At 36.9% G+C, this 16,026-nt stretch overlaps 1 protein-coding gene across 1 annotated transcript in view; it reads left to right on the top strand.

Moving 5' to 3' along the window:
• LOC139744719 (inositol hexakisphosphate and diphosphoinositol-pentakisphosphate kinase 2-like) overlaps positions 1-16,026 on the top strand; it is a 49,898-nt gene that overhangs the window by 21,844 nt on the left and 12,028 nt on the right. Inside the window, exons 13-17 of the mRNA XM_071655142.1 lie at positions 1,229-1,245; positions 1,919-1,931; positions 7,433-7,555; positions 13,959-14,080; positions 15,468-15,580. Of these exons, the coding sequence (XP_071511243.1) occupies positions 1,229-1,245; positions 1,919-1,931; positions 7,433-7,555; positions 13,959-14,080; positions 15,468-15,580 (388 nt within the window). The remainder of the gene's footprint in view (positions 1-1,228; positions 1,246-1,918; positions 1,932-7,432; positions 7,556-13,958; positions 14,081-15,467; positions 15,581-16,026) is intronic.

Below are 16,026 nucleotides of genomic sequence, written 5' to 3'. Positions count from 1 at the left end.
TTTGTTTTTTTTGTTTTTTTTTTTGTTTGTTTGTTTGGTTGGTTTTTGTTTTTTTTGTTTTTTTTGTTTTTTTTGGGGGGGGGTATAGTTTTTTTTATTGTTTTGGGGCCTGTAGAGTCTACACTGCAAGTCTTTTGTGCAATGGGGCCAAGGATATCCAGTGGCTATTAACAACACTTGAGGTCAAAATTATGACTTTGGTGATGAGGGTATTAATACTTGTACGGTATTCCTGTGGGTAATAGTAACGAAAAGACAGCAACAGCAGCAACAACAACAACAACAAAACCGTGCAAATTCATGTTTTGTGCCCAGGTTAAACCCTTTCGCTGTGGGATCCTGGTATGTCATGCCCTAAAACTCAATGGTGTATGGCCATAATTATCTCAAAAGGGAATCGATTATATGGGACTCTTGATATGCGACTGTTATGCCTTGATATACTGTATATGCTATTTGGCAGGGGGGTTATTTTCGTGAATTTCACGAGTTGGAGAGCTGTTTGCGAATTCAACAGTACGTGAAAATATCAACTCTGATCCAGACATGTATGCGATTTGCACGCTTACAGTCATGTAGTGCATGAACAGGGTGCATAATAATACAGTGTAGTAGCCTAAGTCTTGATCACCACAATCGTGAATTCAACCACATGTGAAATTGTTGGTAAGTCCTGATTCGAGAAAAATTAGACTCTCCATTTAAAACATATATGGCGTATACAGTCATATAATTATGCTTCTATGTTGTTCCTTAACAATGTATCCACACAACACCCCCTCATTCCCTCCACCCCTCCCCCTTTTCAGGCTGTGGACATCGTGTGGTATCATGCCCCAAGAAATTAAATTGATTGCATTGTGGAACACTTGCCCCTTTCCAAGCAAAAACTGGCATAAGGCACTTACACCTCGGCAAGGGATGGTTTGCATATAAATGTTGCATTTGAATTCCAGTTCCAATATTGCACTTGATGAAAGCACTGTCCACACATATACTAGCGAGCTTTAGACCTGCGATGCAAACGCTGTGATGATAACACCTCCCGGGTTGGACAATGGAAACGGATGTCTTGCGCATGTGCAGAACACAATTTTTTGCCTAATATCTTCATCTTATCGTTCGCATCGTAGATCTTAAGCTCGCTAATATATGGGAATGTGAAGTACACATATTTGTATCGTACTTAACTGAATGAAAAATCTATCTTGTCTTCTTTGTTTCATAGCCTCACATTCAGGTAAAGCATTAGCCCTTGTAACCTTGGTACGTAAACTGCATGTTCACCTCCAGTGCTGAGTATCTGTGTTCATAGTCCATCTTGCTCACTCATCTATGGTGTCTCTAACTTTCAAAGAAAAAAACAAAGAAGATCTGTACTAACCATTGAAAGTGTTGTGTGTATTTCTGTTTTCAGCATATTTCAAACTTCTGTCCATCAATAAAAGAAAAAAAAAAACGGGAAGAAGAAAAAAAAATTGCCTAAGCCAAATGACAGCGGTAACAGAGTTCTTTCACTGAATCGTGCATTTTCTCTCTCTCTTGAACAAAAAAAAGAGATCTCTTTGCAATCTACTTTGCAATCAGTATGGAATCATCATATCTTGTTGAATGATTTTTTTTTTCTTTCTTAGTGACGCACTAACGAAGTTCTCCATTGTGATGTGCAATTTGGACTTGTGGCTTGAATCTGGCATATAATTCAAACAGTGCTAAACTTCAAATCCTAGAATGAAGTGCAAATGCAGTGAAGAAAATTCTTCTTTCCACTCCTCTTTCATGGAGCCCTTGATTTGTAGGAAATGGCCACTGCCCAGTTGCATAACATCCATGCTCCCATCTTTATTGATTCATGTTTTTTGCACACTTTCACCATTTTCCTCTAATCTTCTGATGTGTCCACATTAAATCTCTGTAGCGTCAGCTTCCAAGTCGAGTTCGGGTATGTGAAATGTCACAGAGCATGTTTAAATAGCAATGTTCACTGAAAACAAACAAACAAACAAACAACCCCGAAACAATGCTGCAAGACAAGGAGAATTGTTTTTTACTTTACATTCTGAGTGACCAAACAACCTACCTGAACCCTGGCTGAACATATACTTGTGCTTTCGTTGTGATTGTGAAAACCCCGCCCACAAATTGCCCGGCGACGGAAATTGTTGGATGGTTTGCAGTGTAACTAAAAATTCAAAACTTTATGTGCTTGGCATTAACGCTGTTTTGTACTCTGTATTTCGTCAAACACAGTGCATGATTTGCAGAATATGGCACACACACTGCTCTTGATTCTGTATGATGTGCTCAGTTTCAAATTTCATTATTTAGTATTTCTGCTTATCTTGTATTCTAAATGAAGAGGCTATCATAAGGGTGCTATTACTTGATGTAAGTGAATAACTACTGTATGCCGTGAACTTTAAGATCAATGGAGTGATTATATATAGAGAGATATATATTTGAGATTCTTACAAAGTGGAATGGGTTGTTTATGGCCTAGTCTACAAAAAGACAGAGATATTCAAAACGTTTTCTCTACAACTAGTCAGTCATCTGTGAAGTTACTATTAACAAATACACATAGAGACATCACTACTTTTGTATATCTGGCATCATTCCAAGATCTTTTGAAGAAAAGAAGGTCATGCTGTTCCTGCATTCTGTGCTTATCTTTTTTTTTTAATGGCATTACAGCAGATTCATGTAGATTTCATTCTACATTTCAAATTGAATATCAACTGTACCTACAAATAGAATTATGAAATATTTTCATGACCATATCATTTCCATATCATTCTCTGTATTAGCCAGTCGTAAGAATATGTTAATGTCTTGTTAAATCACTATTATCTTCAAAATAACTGAAGACTGAGCTTGCAAAAAAAAAAAAATAATGATAATAATTGATGTTATTTTTGATTGATGTTAAATTTGATCATATTACTACCATCCTTCGTAGTCTTCATTGGTTGCCGATAAGAGCTAGTATCAGGTTTAAGATTTTGACCCTTGTATTCAAATGTTTTCATGGAAATGCCCCTGCATACCTCAGTGAACTCATCAAGCAATATCATCCTGGTCATAATCTGCGCTCAAAATCAAAAAATCTCCTCTCTGAAATAAGTGACAAATCTAAGACATTTGGTGACAGGGCTTTTGGAAAAATGGCACCATCATTATGGAATGATTTCCCCCTCAGTATTACCGGTAGATGCATTTCAGATTTTGATAAATTCAAATCTGTGTTAAAAACTCATCTTTTTGATAATTGTTAATTACATGTGAATAGAGAAGTATTTGAAAGATTTTGTTTCCATTTGTACATGCATAGAGACTATCTTATGGAATTATGCATTCTAAGAACTTATTATTATTATTATTATTATTATTATTATTATTATTATTATTATCATCATCATTATTATTATTATTATCATTATTATTAATATTATTATTATTATTTTCATTATTATTATTATTATTATTATTATTATTATTATTATTATTATTATTATTGTTATTATTATTAACTGACATTCATCTTTGTGTGTGGCTACAAAAACATTAGTTTCAGCATCGTCTTCTTTGTCATTTGTGTGTGTGTGTGTGTGTTAACATGTGTCTTGTTCATTTTACCGTCATTTGGCTGCATTGCTCTTGTTAAGCAACATAGCTGCATGGTGTATTGGCGCTGATGGCATCGTGTTGTCACTATTGTGGAGGTTGCTGCCATGTGATTTTGAAACTTTCCCATAATGTTTTGCAGAACCTATTGTGACTACATCTTGACAATACAGGCAATTGCTTGTGGCTGCTCTTACACCCATAACTCCATCAAACAATTTCTTTCCTCTGTATGTTCTTCATTGTGCCATTTGTTGAGTGATGCCTATCAGTGCTGCACGGCAATGCCTGCTGTATGTGTCCATATGCAGTTTAATTGCGGCAGATGGGACTATCAACTAGTTGGCATTCATAGAAACATGTACATTGGTTTTGCTGCAGCAGGAATAGATTTTATGTATGAAGGGGAATTCCACCCGAAAAACTAGTTTGTGTGAATTAGAAGCAGAAAAGTTGGAGGAACATAACAGTGAAAATTTGAACGAATTCCAGTCAAAACTGAGAAAGTTATGATTTTTTTAAGTTGCAGTCAATCAGAAACAAATTAGCAATTCCATGATGTCGCATGCGAGCTCACCCCCCCCCCCCCCGTGCTCTGCACTACAAGATAAGAAATTTCCATTTTCCTGTCAAGTAAATTTCCAATCTTACATGCATCCTTTTATAGTACAATATTATGAATTGTATTCTATACTAATCTTGCATTCCAAAAATATATTCCATCATCCATAATGAAAAAAAAAGAGAAATCTAATGGAATTTTTTTTCATAGAGCAAATGGAGGGTGAACTCAAATGCTACATCACATAGTTGCCAATTTGTGCCTGATCAATCACAGCTTTAAAATATCAAAGCTTTCTTAGTTTTTATCAGAATTTGCTCAACTGCCACTGTTCTGTCCCCCAAATTTTCTGTTGCTGTTTACACAAATTAATTTCCAGGGTGGACTATCCGTTTAATCAGGTGAATTGTCTTTGGTCAGTTCTTTATCATCCCCTTCATGTTAGCAGCGTATTTAGTTGCCTCAGTCGTTATAGTGATTGTTGATGTAAAGCTGCATCTAGAATAGAAAAGATCAGCAGTATTGTAGGATGCTATGTGTATGTTCCTAAATGTGGATTGCATACATGCGGTCAAACCTGTCTTAGCGACCACTTGTCTACAGTGGCCACCTGCCATATTCAGCCACTGAAAACCATTCCCTTTGGGAGAAAAAAAAAAAAAAACATTGTCTGTAATGGCCATTTTTTTTTGTCTCCCTTGGGTGGCCGCTATAGACAGATTTGACTGTTTATACATGCATCATCAGGCATGACGGTGGTAACTTTGTGCAGTGATGTTGAAATTTAGTTCAACTTTTCAGCTAGGAAAAGTATTGTTTGTGTTTTTCTTGCCTTTAAAAAATAAGTGATGAAACCCTGGCTTTTAGTTTAAAATTTGAAATTTGCATTAAAGTGAGTTATCATATATCATGTGATTTTTTTTTTTAAGGTTCAAACCAAATTTAAAGGAGAAAAGAAGTAGAATTACAAAAAAAAAGAAGAAAAAGAAATTGCCTCTTGAGAAAAAGATATGCCAACCTGACTTTGTATAAAATCTTTCATAGCCAATAATAGGATATTGTCTACTACATGTGTGTTTTACCCATATCTAAGTTGTTGCACATATATGCTATTAGCCCACCTCGGTCAAAAGTATAGTGGGATACATTATTGGAAATATTAAAACTTATTTTGTGTTGTATGATGTGTCATGTGACCAGATGTGTTCATGGATATCAAAGTCAAACACATGTGAAAATCTGTGTGTCCCATTTCCAGTCCTGAAAATCAGATTCCTTTCATCTGTCATAAGCTGGTATATTGTACAGGCAGGTAATTCCGGCCTTTCTTCAGAATAATGATACAGCTGAATACTTCTACAGTATATGATGGAGGGGGAAACAATACTGAAGATTTCCTATTAGTTTATTTGGATCCCCGAAAAATTCCAACCGCTATTCTTAGTGCAAAAGAGTGGCATAGTTTCGAGTGGCATGGGGTTTGTTTTCCATTTCTTTAAAAAAAAAAAAAACTCTCTGAGGTGTATTACTGTAAGATTAATTGTTTAAATGATGTGTGGAGACATTGTTCAACCATGCACAAGTTTATAATGTTTGCAAAATGGATAGATGACCTTCAGCAGTAGAAATGAATCTTCAAGCCTATTGTTCATGCTCTCTCTCTACTCTCATACGTCCATATTTAGATAGATAGATGGATGGATAGAGATATATCAGCTCCTCTATTGAAATGATTGTGTGTCACTGTCTGTTTTTCTGCATGTCTGTTTGCTTGTCATCTATTGCACACATACAGACTGCTATTGAGATGAGACGTGTTCGTTGAAGCATGAATTCACCTTTTGTTCTCTCCATATTCATGTATGGCAGGAAGATATGACCTAACATGCTCTAGTTTGCTCTACTTCTCTTGAAAATGACAGTAAAATGGAATGGCCCAATTACCCAACTAAGATTAAAGAATGGCTTGCTACTTTTGCCTTATTTTGGGCCACCAAAATTTCAAATTTCAAACACTAAGATGTTAGTCGAGCCCTGCCTAATGGCTATTCAAGTATGTAGAACATTTCATGTATTGTCATCCAGTAGCAATCTGAATCTTGCATCCTGTCAAATAACTGTTTTTCCCCCTCTGAGAGAGTTACAGTTTCGATTTAACACCCTGTAAAATCTGTTCTATATTTTCTCCCTTTTTTTCTTGTGTGTGTGTGTGTGTGGAGTTCAGAACTGTTCCTAGCATCTGATTACAACAGGATCCCTTTGTGTATTCATGTTTTTGTTTGTAGAATACTGCAAAACCAGAAATTTCTGTGTGCATGAAACTTTTGCAATTAATTTTGCAAAGAGCCAAGATTCGTGCAAGTAAAATGCACGCAAAAGTGTTTGTCTACACAATGCATTGAACGCCAGTGGCGATTCGCGAAAGTAAACTGTCGTGAAAAACTCAATCGGCTCTAATTTGGAAATTTTCATATCACGCATGTTTCTAGTTTTCCAGTAGCTTGATGTGAAATCATGTGATTATTGCATGCAGTGGTTTGAAAGCTTATGCATGACTTGATGTTGTTCGCTGGAAATTCCAAGCTGACTCGATGCCATTGTATGAATTTTATTGTCCTAAACTAACCGTGTACTGGTATATGCAACAGTTATGCTCACCAATTAAGCAACTGTATGGAGCTGTGTGATCCATAAACTTTTGACTTTTACACACTCAGATAACATTCATTATGTATTGAAGGCTATGCTACTTTCCTATTAAGGAAAGTATGAATCAAAGTATGAATTGATGCCTGAAGAAGTAACATTCTATGTCATCACTTCAAAATGTGTGAGTTTTCAGCAAGATAAAAAAAGATGGATGCACATATGTAGGTGTACATATGACATGCTTGTTGCTGTATCATATTCTATTTGAAATGTAACCCAGTCATGTGTCCTGAAGGTTTGAAGTTTCTATCATAACCACCCTCATTTTATGTAAACAGACTATGAGTGTCACAAACTAAATTATTAGACATATTCAATATGTCCGCACTTCTTTCTCTTCTTACAAATGAGGTTGAAGGTGTAGCATTTGCCCACATGTTCAACTTTGTAGTCAGTTATTTCATCAGTATGCTATTGGTTTGTATTTATCTTGTTTCATTGGTCATTGAGGGTGAGAGAGATGGAAGAGAGAGGGAGGGAAAGAGGGAGAAGAACGTTCAATAATTAGACATTCTCGATTCTTATTGGTTGCGGTAGATTCGAAAGGCGACCCGTCGTTACTGCTGATTCTGAAGTGGGGTGGGGAGCTAACCCCGGCAGGGCGCGTCCAGGCGGAGGAGCTGGGGCGAGCCTTCCGATGCATCTACCCCGGAGGACAAGGTGAGGCTGATTGGAAATAAAGAGTACCAAAGTGACGATGTCACAGTCTGTTATTTGAGTATGGTTAGCAACCGTCATGTTCACAGATATACAGGCTACATGAGGTTGTTTGGAGCCAGTTTCCATGGCAATGAATGGCTATGACATCACATTTTGGTACTCTGTAGGGGTCAATGGCTAAAATCAGTCTTCTTGATTTAATAAAACTTTCCAAAAAAAATTAAATGAAAGATAAACATATAAATAAGTTAATAGATAAATTAGATAGATGGATAGATAGATAGATGAATAAATAAAGTTCATGAATAATGAATAGAAAATAAATGAATAAATTGATTACAAAATTTATAGGTAAATAAAATGATATGCCTTCACAACTTGACGAGAGATTATGGCAGAGCCTTCCTGATTTTAGAATCATTTCTGCCCATTGAGATGCATGTAACACAGAAATCTCCCCTGATGACTGGGGACATTTCATGAAGCATTTAATCTGACAAAGTTGCCGGACAAATTTGCTCTCAGCCAATCAGATGCAAGGATTTCAGTAGCTTGTAACAGTTTGTCAGAAAAATATCTGACCAAACCGCTTCATGAAATGCCCCCCCAGGTCTTGATGTGTAAGTGTTGGTAGCCGTGACAGTCTTGATATTTTGATGAAAACATTAAAAACTCGAGAGTTTGATGTAAAGGCAAGGGTTTTGAAACACTTGTCTCTCACAATCACACCAGCCTCACTACCTCATCGAAGTAATCCTGGCATTGGACATCATGCATGTAAAACTAACTGAGATCGTGGTCATTCTCTGATTTTTAAATTTTTGGTTGAGTTACTAGAATTTTGATTTTCGTCCTATCTTTAATCAGTCATTTGACATTTCTCCAATACAACACACGGCATACCAAGTTATGTACTTGTGTGTTTAAGTGTTCAATAATTACAGGTATGGTATCTGCCCCAGCTGTTAATCAAGAAAGAATATTGAGAGAGTAATGATCATTAAGTGCTACAATAGTGCTTTTTCTTCTCTCCCTCTCTCTCTCTCTCTCTCTCTCTCTTTCTCTTTTAATGTTCTCTGCTAACTTTGCAATTAGCTGTGCTTTATAAAACCTGCTAACATAAATATCTACAGACTTAACCTTTTCAACTACAATTTGACACTCATACTGTTTAAGAGTCGGCATATTTTAAATAACAGTGTTTTCTTTCTCAAGGTATGTGGTTTCTTTGTGATTCTATTGTCAACTTCTGAAAAATGAAGACTTTGAGGTAAAGGTTTAAGACTTCAAGTCTTCATAGGAGAAAATTAATTGTAGCAACACCCAAGTAGGGCCTACGGTTTGACAGCAAAATTTTGCTTTCAAAGTGGACCTAGCTTGATTTGTTTCAAAGAGGTTGATTGAAATATTCAGATATATTTATGTAAGGAATATCAAAATCAGAACAAGCTATGAGACAAAGACTAACTGAAGACCATTCATTTTCCCCCAAAAGTACAGGGTATGTGGGACTTGTTGTAATATTCTTTTATCATGGAAAATGATATGCCAGAATACAGTTGTATTAAAAAAAAAAAGATATGAAATTAATTCCATTGTCAGAGTGTTGCTTGCCCACATATCATGACATACAAGGGTATCTTCTCTCCATAAATCTTTCAAGGAGGATGAAATTTAGCAGCACTCTTCCCTCATAATAACTTTTCCAGAATTAAACTTGACCCTTCAAGGGCAGTAACCTTAGCAATGACCCTGTGCACATTGTGAATTTGATGTGATTTAACAAATAAAACAAGAAAACCATGCCTAGTGACATTAATTTACAAGAACAAAATCTGCCATTCCCCAAAGTGCTCACTAGGAAAGCCCGTCTCCTAAATATAAAATTGGAGTCTTTCAAGTGGTGGCACTGTATTGGTTCTGTCAGTGGAAAAAACAGATACTCATGACCCTGACTTGACCTTGGTCATCTTGACACTGGATAGTTCTTCTGCTTGCTTGACGCTCGTGACCTATTTTGGAGAAATGAAAAGCGAATTTTGAACGATAATTTTGCTGTTGCAATCTATCATCAAAATATTGCCTGTAATCACTTCTTTTGCTCTAAAATGATTTATTTTGATATCATTTCATCCCATTTATAACCGGCTTTCAGTCTATCATTCCTTTCCGAGCAAATTGACGTGTTCATTTGCACTTCTGAGGTATCTCTTTCAACCTTGAAGCTCTTGCATAACTCTGTTGGAACATCTTCAAAAAATTCTTATTGTAAATGGTGCTGTTTATTTTAAAGTCAATGTATGACAAACATGTAACACCACCTGCATAATGTAAACAGAGATCATGCAAAGACCAAACTTTTTTGTAATTATGGTATTAAAGCAAGTCTGTTAAACTGGAAGTGTAACTAATAACTTTGCCCAAAATGTAATGTCCCACATACCTAAATCCATGTTGGTAGTTTTCAGAGGTCATGGTCTTCTGTTTGATTTTCCTAGTCTTTGTCTAGTTGATATACTGATCGACAGAGCTCCCTGAGGAGTTGTGAATACAAGTTGCTGCATAACCTATCTTTCAGTTACAGTTAATGTAGTGATGTTTTAAAGCACACTTTCATTTTGCAGCCATGGTTTACTTCCCTTCTCAGATATGTTGTGTTAAATATGTACCATCATGCCAGATTACATCATAGTTTAACCTTGAGAAAGAAAAAACAAAACAAAACAGGAAAAGTGTTCAGTGCATATGTTTCTGTCATGGATTGTATCGAAATGATATGTATAGTTGTTACATGGAAATTAATATCTCAACTTTTATTTTATTGTTTTCTTTATTATTTAGAGACGCAAGAAGACTTTCTTTTAAGTAATTGTGATCCTTTCTTACCTTCTACTACCCCATTCAGCATGGCTTTTCCTGTGTGTGCTTAATTCATAATATCCTTGAGATGCCACTCATGGATTGATGCCATCATTATTGAGTCAAGAGACTTTCGCATCATATGCAGTGTGCTTTATGAGTGTGGAGTTGAGTTATCCTAATTCTCCTCTGACTTCATGAGAAAAACCATGTCAGTGTACTATTATGATATACACATTCAAGTACTTCAAACTTTTTATTAAAGTTAGTGTTCTGAGCTTGTCAGTGTTGATGTTCTGAGTTTCCTGTTTCAAAAAAAAACAAAAAAAAAAACAAGCAAACAGACAAAATTGACAACTCAGGCAAACAGCTAGTGTAAGATTTACCCCCCCCCCCCCCCCCGAAAAAAAAATACTGTGGGTTTTTTTAAATGTGCAATCCTGAAATATGGATATGTTTTGCTTTTAATCATTCAGGTGCCCATTTACTTGCTGTAAGTTGTTTGGTTGTTTCATTGGCATTTGGTTTATGTCATCCGCTGTAATTTTGTCAAGATGTTTGGTGACCCACTCGGGGGAAACAAAGATTATAATTCATGAGGGATATGAGATAGCTTTTGAAAAAACAATTCATTTCAGTAGATAGTTAAATGGGGTTTTTTTTTCTGGACATTTGTACAGAATGACAAAGTAAGAGTGCAGAGGAACAGAAATGATCCAACTAGACAAAAGTTTAAGAAAGGGGGGGGGGTGGAACCAATCACAATCATAGATCTGGGAAGGGTGAATCTTTCAGACTTGCTCATGAATATCATTTGCACCATTTTCATGTTGCATGCCTCAGAAATACTGACAACACACATTGGTAAACATTGTGTTATTATGACCCAGTTCCTCCTCCGGACACAAACGGAAGAAATGATCCAACTTACAAGGGAGGACCTTCACTGAGGAAAGAATAAAGAGGGATGATTCCTCATTCCCATCAAAGAGGCACTTTAAAAGGATTGCTGCTTTGACACACACACAAAAAAAGACTCACTATGTTCATTGTGAAGTGTGTACCAAAACACTGTTGGTCATGTGCATCAGTGTTACCATCTGTCTTAAGGCTTAAAAAGAATGAAAACTTGTCATTTCACATTCAATCCCACACGATTGCATCATGTGACCAAAACGTGTTTGATGCAAAAGTCGTCTTATGTCAGAATCAATTCCATGCTTTAGTGTCACGCAACCCATCAGGTGCACGTCATGAGTTAGACACCCACAAATCATACATCCCATGAGTTATACAGCCCATTAGTCATACAGCCCAAGAGTTCAACACTTAACAAATGAGGCCCACGAGACCAAGGCATTAACCCATGTAGTAATGTCAAACTGGCGGGCTGTTTTTACCTACATTAATGTCGAACTCGTGGGCCTTATTTGCCGAGTGTCGAACTCATGGGCTGTATGACTTGTGGGCTATATGACTCGTGGACCCTTTTTCAATGTCGAACTCATGGGCTCTTTGACGCGGGGTGTCGTTCTTTAAGGGATGACCTCTACCCAACATATGCTAACTTGCAGAGCGCTCAAGATGCAGATCCAAAATATCTTCGAAATGTCTTGCATTGGCGTTCACGTATCTCTGTGACTATATTTTGTAGAGAGTCATGTAAACTACCTCCCTTTCGAGGGAAAGGCAGCCAGGCAATTAATTTTCTCTGGGATGCCTCAAAAGCAGTTTACAAAGATGCAATTCAAAAAACCACTTAATGCATTTGGGTTTCTGTTATGCTGATGCTTTCACTTTTTAGCTGTCGTCCTTAGATGTCTCTCGACCAGAGATAAAGAGTTATACCAAATTACGACAATGCATGTCTTCTGTCTAGGTTGATGTGTAGAAAACTCCACACGTTTGTTTTTGATGGGATGTTACTAACTTACTATTTATCAGCATGTTATGTAGTTATAATTCATAGCAATATCATTATGCGATATGGAGCTGCAAAACAGATGGAGTATCGGTATTCTTAGGGCACAATGTATAGGAATCTTATGGACTGGCATTGAGCTCATCATGTACATAATTATGTTGGCATTCACACTATCATCTCACACATTCAAGTTTTTATCAGCTCTTATTTGAATGACAGAGATCATTTGCTTTCACCCTTCAATGCTCCCAGTGCACATTATTGCCTTTCTGTGAGTACACACACGCACACAAATCAACAAAAGCTTTCATTGTTTGCATGATAATATGAGCATACCAGGCAATCGGGAAAAGTTACATTCTAAGAAGATTTTAAAATTCAGTCGACGAAACTAAATGACAGACCAAGAGCCTCTGCCTTTTTGGCATCTTGTGACATTTTCTCAAAGTGTTAGATCTTGTAAAAGAGTTGATGCAGATGAGCTACAATGTAATTTCACCATTTGAAGATGACAGTTCACTATGTCTTTGCGGATATTCATCTTTCCGTTAAGGAAATCAAGATCATTCTATGGATTCATCATTTTATTCTCTGAATAGTTGTGTGCGAGAAAACTTACATAACGTTGGAATGCAAGTTAGAAATGCATGTCACATTGTCAAGAAAGAGAAATCAGAGTGAACTACTGAAAAAGCTGTTATTTTAATGGATTTATTTTTACCTATCACTGTTAAGCCACAAAATTAAAAGCACATAAAGATATTGCCACCTGATCTTGATGGCAATGAATTTGTGGAGTAAACAGACAGGCATTAGTGCATTTTTGGTAGCCATGGCGATGAATCACGTAAACGGCATCTCACGAATATGTCTGTGAGCTCCTCATATGCAAAAGTATCTGTACGCAAAAGTAACAGCTTTTTATGCAGTTTACATGTGCCTGATGGATACCATTCGAGTGTGTTCAAGAACTTACAAGATGATTGTGTGATCATCACTTGCAGCGTGTGTTCTGGAATGTCTCATCACTTCAAGCATAACGACTTTGCTATCAGATTTGTGATGTGGTGTCAAGTGAATACAAAGCATTTGCATGTTAGGAGTAGGGAGTGCAAAATGACCACAAACCTTTGTCATTTCTACATTGTTAAGACTGAATAACAAGGTTTTTGCATGTATTTTTTTTTTGGGGGGGGGGGGGAGGGAGGAGGGGGATTTTGGGGTGGGAGGATGTAAAAATAATTCCACAGATAAGGTCATTACATTGTATCACACCAGCAAGCTTACAACAAGTGAACTGTAAAAATCCTGATATTGTCCTCATTTGACAAAAGGGCGTGGGTACGTGTCAGTTTGATGACCAAGGTCAAATTGTGTCAGGGCATGATTAAAGAGGAAGTAAAAGCAAGACGTTTGCACAGAAGAATTAGTGGAGATGTGGTTAAGATTGAATAATTTATGAAATGGCTGTGACACATAAAATGAAAGCAAACATTGACAGTTTAAGGAAAATTACACATTAGGAGCTCCTCAGCTACAGACCTCACTATTTAGCCTCCAAAGTGTACCCATCTCACCCCTCTCATCCCATTCTGTTTTATATCCGGTCACCACCCCCAGGGGACTATGCGGGATTTCCTGGATGTGGTCTGCTCCGCCTTCACAGCACGTACCGCCACGACCTCAAGATCTACGCATCGGACGAGGGGCGAGTCCAGATGACGGCAGCAGCTTTCACCAAGGTGGGTAGAGCAACTACTGGCATTGCAACTGATTGACAAATTGCCCTACATCGCTGTAAATAAATAAGCACTGAATTGATCAGTGTTTAGTAGTAGCCATGATAAAAAATCATGGGCGTACATACTCGAGCAGGATTTGAACCTGTGACCTCCTGATCTCCGGACAGGCGTCATCTCCATTAGACCACCGCACTTCTGCCTGACAGCAACTGTTGGTTCTAATCCTTATAGCATGCAGCGGGTACTGCGTAATTATTCAAATTCATTAAATTCTTCCATCTCGATTGAAGAGGTTCATGAATTTGAATAACTACTGGCATGTCGGCATTTACGTGGGTGCCATATATTTTGAGGTGTTCTTTTTTTGTGCGTGTGAATGTGCAAGTTGACCAATATTCATGGATGCAAAGTAACAACATGCCAAAATATTGCTTCTTCCATTGTTAAAGACAGTTGCAATATATTTTGTCTCCACAGTGGGAAGTCCCTTCTGGTATAATGTTGATGGATATTTTTCATTCTACACTGTTTCTTGATAGCAGTTTAATAATCACTCCTGAAATTGTCACACAAGTCCAGATTCATGAAGTATGTGACATATACATTTACTCATTGGTGACTTGCATGTAGCAGGTCTGTCAAGATTCTGTAATGTGTGCATTGCTTGACAAGAATTTAATGTTACACAGTGTATCCTTTGGGCCGAGCAGAGGTTTAATATATATTGCACATTCTGCTGTAATGTGCTCACATCACTTCATGCTCTTCTTCTCTTTTGCTGGACTGAATTTCAATATCTATGCTCAGCCTGGTTGATGAAGTTTCTAGGTACATTCTTCCAACAGTCATTTCAATGTTATGACTGCTTTCAATAGAGTTTTTTGTTTGTTTGTTTGTTTGTTTGTTTGTTTGTTTGTTTGTTTGTTTGTTTTTGACAGTGTTTGATATACAGCCAACCTTGCTTAAGTCGACCTCCCGTAAGTCAAATAATCACCTGGGTCGAAGGTCTTTTCAAGTTCTCTTCTCTTTTAATATATTTCATTGATTTTAATCCTTCATAGGCCCTCAGTTTCCTCAAAGCCGAGGCTATTTCTTCAGTTCAAGTAGATTTGACTTTACAGGCAAGGTTGACAGTGCATTTTGGCAAATCGGTACAATATAGTACTACAATTTGGATTTAATGATTCTTTTGTAGATATAGAAAGAAATAATCAGAAGCCAGAACAAGATATAGATAAGAAAGAGGGAAAAAAATTAAAAGGAAGAAATAAGAAAAGAGAAACTGACGGACTGAGATACAACAGAAATGAGTATTATGTTTCATCAGTGACCAAATTTTTTTTTTCCTGTGATGTGCTATGGTTAACATGTTGCTCTGATTTTACAGGGCATGCTTGCCTTGGAGGGTGAACTGACCCCAATTCTGGTGCAGATGGTGAAGAGTGCCAACACAACTGGCCTGCTGGACCACGAGAAAGAATCGGTCACCATTCAAGGAAGGTATGGCCGTAAGACTATTAGTTCTTCATTCGTTTACATGTGTTTCAGTAAGTTTGATATTTATATTAAGTCAAGATCATTAATTTTTTTTTTTTGTGCATAAAGATTATACAGACCAAGGAGTAATAAAAGTAATGTTCAAAAATTGACAGAGAGCTTACTTTCAAAGCGGAAATTTTCTCATGAGTAATATTATGTGCTCAGTCTGGTAAGATAAATTTTCCTTGTTTTTCATTACTGGTAAATAGTAAGAATCAAAGTATAAAATAGTATTACGTACAACAAGCAAACAATTCAAGTGTTTTTGTGTTTACGCTAGTTTCATGTCACTTGAAATGTGTGAAAATTTCCACTTTTAAAGTACAGCTAACAGTGCAGTCGATTTTACATCTAATCCATAACCCTATTAGTTGCCAATAATCCAATCCTTTTTGGATTTTTGTGTC

Source organism: Diadema antillarum, unplaced genomic scaffold, assembly GCF_040938485.1.
Source record: "Diadema antillarum isolate AM-2024a unplaced genomic scaffold, OU_Dant_1.0 seq00001206_RagTag, whole genome shotgun sequence".
Taxonomy (NCBI): domain Eukaryota; kingdom Metazoa; phylum Echinodermata; class Echinoidea; order Diadematoida; family Diadematidae; genus Diadema; species Diadema antillarum.
Note: the sequence above shows the minus strand (reverse complement) of the source record. Positions and strands in the feature narration are given on the sequence as shown.